Source organism: Dunckerocampus dactyliophorus, chromosome 17, assembly GCF_027744805.1.
Source record: "Dunckerocampus dactyliophorus isolate RoL2022-P2 chromosome 17, RoL_Ddac_1.1, whole genome shotgun sequence".
Taxonomy (NCBI): Eukaryota; Metazoa; Chordata; class Actinopteri; order Syngnathiformes; family Syngnathidae; genus Dunckerocampus; species Dunckerocampus dactyliophorus.
In genome coordinates, this window is record NC_072835.1 from 971,501 (window position 1) to 977,500 (window position 6,000).

The window sequence follows — 6,000 nt, forward strand, 5'->3', positions numbered from 1 at the left end:
GCATCTTCTGCTCCTTTCAGGCCTGCTTGGTGATGCTTCCCCACTCCCATCCTGGAGGCGGCCTAACAAAATGTTCACGTGATGATGCTGTGAGAGCCTGGAGAATCACGCCACCATCACATGCCCTCCAAACTAGCACTTTGCGTCTCATTAGCTAGCTCCGCGCCGGGTGTAACGCCACATACCGTAGACGGAATGTGTGCGGTTAATGAGCTTCCTGTTGATACGAGCGCGAGGTTGTAATTGAGGCTTCTCTCCTCCAGGTCTCTAGGAGGCAGTAATGGCGCGCTATGCCCCGCCCCTCCACAACGTTTTGAGTAGCTCCTGCGTGAGCGAGATTTGCAATAGTAAACGTGCATTTTGCTGGTTATGGACCACAACGACACGCAATGCCTAGCTTAGCGGCTCGTGTCACGCTGCTATGAGAGCCACCAGAAACATTAGCAGTGCTAAAAAAGATTAGCCATCAAACAGGCTTATATTTTGCTTAGTGGCTAGCGCAACGGCATACATAAGACGTAAACAAGGGCGTGTAAGAAAGACCAGCTTGCTGCCGGTACTTTTCCCCCTCCAGTCCTGTGGGGGTCAGTAGCATGCGTTAGGAAGCACCCTGGCGGAGGCCTGAGGAGGCGACTCACCTGTATCATGTAGAGCTGGGCGATGCGGTACTCCTCCACGCTCATGGGCATGGGGATGCGGTACTCCTTGATCAGCATGGCGGCGCTGGGACACGGCAGGCTCTCAGTGGGAAACCGGGACAGGAGTCATCGCTGGCGCCTGCGGGACGACGGTGGGGAAAAAGTCAGGGAAACACAGGCGGGATTAGAGTCCTTCACGCCGGCCACTTCCTGCGCCGCCCTCCCACGGATCTATGACAAGGTAATCCTCTGACCTGGCAACACGGCTGAAATCCCCTGGCAACCTAAATCTCACCTCGTGTGAAGAGCGAGACAAAAAGCTCTGGTCCCGCTGCGGCCGCGATGAACCGCCGTGTCAAGCGCGACAACCCGACCCGGTCTTTAAAAAGAAGCACCGGCCTCTTCTCTTCTCGACCACGTCAACGAAGCGCGAGCCGTCACGCGGCGCCGAGGCTCACGTGACAACAGCGACCTCGTCATTCCGCCCTGGGCTTATTAGCGGCCATTCTCCATATCGATGGAGTTGTGTTTGGGTTAGCTAGCTCTTCTCTGTGTTTATCCACAGATGGAAGACATGAGCTCAAATGACCACTTAACGAGAGTATTTTTATATACGCTTACATTTGTCAGCGGCAGCTTTATTGAAACCACCAGCTCAGCTGTCATGTGACATAAACGCCGCTAAAAATGTGCAAGCGCTCCAACGGGGGAAATTTCCATGAGAGCTATTTTTGATAAATGTACTTGGTGAAGGAGGTAAGGAAACTCATAAAACAATCATGTTATCCTGAACAAAAGAGGTCGTACACCCAAAACAGACAAAATCCTGAAACGTGGAAAAGCCACCCTGGCGAGCTAACAAACTTGCACTAGCTAGCTACTTCAGCCTCATACGTTGCTATTTCGTCAATATTACGTTTTACTTACTTTTTGACTTCCAAAAAGTGCCTTAAAAATATCAAATTAACCTACCTTTGATTAAAGGGCTGTGTTTTACAGCGGACAAGCTAGCTTGCTGAGTCATCAGATTTGCCTGGCCAAATCTTGTAACTAAACGCTAAATTAAAGTTTCAGTCATGTCTTTCATGGTGTTATTGTTTGCTCAAGAGATCACCTCAAATTGAGAGAAACTAGACCATGTGGATGTGTTTAAATGTGGAAAATCCAAACCTGTGCAAGCTAGCTAGTTCAGCTTCATAGGTTGGCACTTGATCAATATTACTTTTTATTTGTGGATTTTACTTGAAAAATGACTTAAAACTATTAGGATAACCAACAGAGTAGCATCTGAGACAAATGTACAGACAAGCTAACTTGGTAGCTAAGCTAACGAGTCATATGAAACACCTGACACACTTAAATATGTGTGGTTATTTTTATATTTATCATTCATTACTTACCTGCAAAACAACAATCATATCAAGCAGCAGACTCGAGTTGTAATTTAGACAGGACCAGGTGTTTGTTTACATGCTAAACGCTAAATAGGTAGCACTTCAGCAAGTCATGAAAGGAATCAATTAGTCAAATGAGTATACAAAGGTCCAATCTTGTTACTAAACCTCCATTTTGCGCTAAAGTAAAGCTCCAGTCAAGCCTTTCATGGTGTTATCACTTACTAAAGAGATCATAAACCTAAAATCGAGAGAAACTAGACCATGCAAATTTAAATGCGGAAAATCCATTTCAGTTAGCTAACAAACCTGTACTAGTTGGCTATTACAGCCTCGTGGGTTGGCACTTCATCAATATTACGTTTTATTGATGTATTTTACTTCAAAAAAGCATCAAAGATGTCAAACCATTAGAATAACCAACAGGGTAGCCTCTGAGACAAATGTGCAGACAAGCTAGCTTGGTCATATGAAACACCTGACACACTTAAAAATGTGTGGTTATTTTTATATTTATCATGTTACTTACCTGAAAAACAACAATCACATCAAACAGCAGGCTCGAGTTGTTATTTAGACAAGACCAGATGTTTGTTTACATGCTAAATATGTAGCACTTTAGCATGTTAGGAAAGGAAACAATTAGAGAACTAGACCATGCAGATTTAAATGCAGAAAATCCATTTTAGTTAGCTAACAAGCCTGCGCTAGCTTGCTAGTTCAGCCTGGTGGGTCGGGACTTCATCAATATTACGTTTTATTGATTTTACTTCCAAAAAGAGAAGTAGCCGCTGAGAGAAATGTGTTTTGTTGCCAAACAAACTGGTGGACAAGCTAGCTTGGTAGTTAAGCTAATGATTCAGCACGAACTGTGTGGTTGTTTTGATGTTTATCATGTTATTTAGCAAAATAACATGATAGCAAAAAGCAGACTCAAGTTGTCGTTTCGACAAGACCGGGTGTTTGTTTACATGCTAAATGCTAAATAGGTAGCACGTTAGCATGTCAGAAAAAGAAACAATTAGAGAAATGATTATGCAAAGTTACTAAACCTTCATTTTATGCTAGAGGAAAGCTTTGTTTGTGTTTTTGTCAGCTCTCACATGGAGATATGAGCTTCATTGCTCCCTCATCACTTTGGGAGAAGCCGCATGGGAAAGAAGGATCCCTCAGGAGTGCAGGCCGGTTTTCCCACAGAGTGCATGAAAGCATTCTGAGAAGAAGGAAGTGTGGGAAATTGGAGTTTTAATTGAAGCCAAACCTCAGAGAAAGTCTCTCGTGAGCCAATGAGGGCTTAGCCAGGAAAGCATCTCCATGCCAGTCAACACCAAATCAATCCCACAAGCCAGCCTGGTACTGCTCTTTTCTTTTCTTTGTTTACATTTTTCCACTTATTTTACCAGCGTAGAGTGTGTGCTGTTCGGGTTAGTCAATATAATGAACGCAGTGTCAGTGGCAGATTACTATCACTGCCCTGCGCCTTAGCTTCCATAAGAGGAATCTTACGCTAACTACTGCCTTTGTTTAAAGGGAACAAACAACATGGTTGCCGGCAGCCCCGGTGTGGGAACATTTGGGTTTTAAACAGAACAAACAAGGTGACCCACACGGACGGAGGTGCCTCGGGCAGCGGAGCCTTCGTCCCGGCAGTCGACGCTTACTGAGGCAAAGTAAATATAAACAAAACAGTGCGCGCTCACAGACGGCGTCCTCGCTACATTGCAAAAGACATGCAGCGCGCTTATGCGGCATCGGCTTTACGCCAGGTCATCGGCATGTTTCCGTGAAACACGAACAACAACAACGTGGTTGATCTCCAACGTCTTCGATGGTCAACAGCAGCATACGTACATACAAACACGCGCACTATACTTCACTACCACCTAGTGGCTCACGTGTGAATTACACCTGTCAGGACAACCATGAAAAGATGCTGCCGATAGCGTCGATTATGGATGATGATTGATGGTTATGGCGACAGGCCCAGTTACAAATACTGCGTTGTGATATTATGACACATCACATGATTTTATTATTCTTAGTAGACATTTTAGTTGAAAAACTAATTGTGGTGATTGATGTGATTAAAGAGTTCAACACAAATCATAACAAAATGTAACGCTTGATGAATTGTATAGAATATTTGATATTTGCTGGCGTTTACGATACGGAAGCTAACTCGTGTTTACGCTACCTTTCATCTGAAGTGAAGTTAAGCTTTGAATCCCGTGTGTGGAATCCTGAAAAGTCAAGCAAACACAACCCAAGCACTTTGAGTGGACAAACATCCTGCAACAGACATGGAATTCATCCTGCATGCCCCACCCCCACGCCCCATCCCTCCTTATTTGGGCGTGCCCGTCCATTGACAGCACGGTGTTAGCGTTACCTCCTCAGGCCGGTGTCATCTAAACCCAGAGACCCATCCGATGACGCTCTTGAGATCCGAGACACCTCCCGGTCCCGAGGGCGGCCGCGTCCCCGGTCAACCCGCATCCCCGCCCCCGATACACACGCCGTCCCCCCCTTCCTCCTCCCTTCTTTTAAACGCTGGCGCTGGTCAAATGAGAGAAGAAGCTCTTCATCTCTGCTATGACGCTCCTTTCCCCGTCTTCCTGCCCTCCGCCTCTCTCTCGCTCTCTCACTGTCTCCCCTCCCCGTCCCTGTGACAGAGCAGGCTCTGTTGCCGTGGAAACGCACGAGGCTGAAGCCTGATTTGTGGACTTTGTTGTGATGCAGCAAGTCGAGGCTGCAGCCTCTTCCTCTTCTTCTTCCACCTGTCACTCATCCTCTGGATCATCTTCCCAGGACCAACAGGAAACAGACCAAGTGAACAGGAAACAGACCAAGCGAACAGGAAACAGACCAAGCGAACAGGAAACGGACCAAGTGAACAGGAAACAGACCAAGTGAACAGGAAACAGACCAAGCGAACAGGAAACAGACCAAGCAAACAGGAAACAGACCAAGTGAACAGGAAACAGACCAAGTGAACAGGAAACAGACCAAGCGAACAGGAAACAGACCAAGCGAACAGGAAACGGACCAAGCGAACAGGAAACAGACCAAGCGAACAGGAAACGGACCAAGCAAACAGGAAACAGACCAAGCGAACAGGAAACAGACCAAGCGAACAGGAAACAGACCAAGCGAACAGGAAACAGACCAAGCGAACAGGAAACAGACCAAGCGAACAGGAAACAGACCAAGCGAACAGGAAACAGACCAGCTGTACAGATGAGCACACAGGAAGTACTTCCGTCCTAAATGCACGACAGCCCCTCTAAAAATAAAAACGGCTACACATCTGTTAGGTGGGGGGTCGTGACCTCCTCCTCCACCACCGGTGCCGCCTTTGCAGCGCTCACCTGCGTCGTGCACAGAATGACAAGCAGCTGGCTGAGATATTTTAAAAAGTTGCAGCGCGCCTCAAAATGAACCCGAAACAAGAATGACATCAAAGATAGGAAGTGACTGTAAGGTTATTTAAACATGACATGAATAAAGTCCTTATTTATATATCATCATCATCATCATCATCATATACAGCATCCTAATTGGACAAAAATAAATGTATACTTTTATTGGAATCAATAAATGCACTCATTTGGCAAGAATAAGGTTAGCATTAGAGTAAGGTTAGCATTAGAGTAAGGTTAGCATTAGAATAAGGTTAGCATTAGAGTAAGGAGGCAGGAAATTACAAAGGAAAAGACACACACACACACACACGCACGCACGCACGCACGCACAGGGGGAGGGTTCATGTGAGCGTGGGCAGACACGCCCGCTAACGTAATCATCAACATGTGGCGCTATTAATATCAAGCTGGTGGTGAAAAACACCTTTCCTCGCCACGCGCCTGCTTCCTGTCATCGGCCGCCTGCGCTTTGCTCAGGGAAGCTTCCGGCGGAGGACAGATGATCCACATTCTGCCCACACACGCGCCAGCCTGCTTGCTTGCAGC

General features: G+C 46.4%; 1 protein-coding gene across 1 annotated transcript in view; it reads right to left on the bottom strand.

Moving 5' to 3' along the window:
• Positions 1-6,000, bottom strand: part of LOC129169731 (membrane-associated phosphatidylinositol transfer protein 2) — a 49,185-nt gene that overhangs the window by 26,999 nt on the left and 16,186 nt on the right. The window contains exon 2 of the mRNA XM_054756414.1: positions 639-777. Within this exon, the coding sequence (XP_054612389.1) occupies positions 639-716 (78 nt within the window). The 5' untranslated portion in view covers positions 717-777. The remainder of the gene's footprint in view (positions 1-638; positions 778-6,000) is intronic.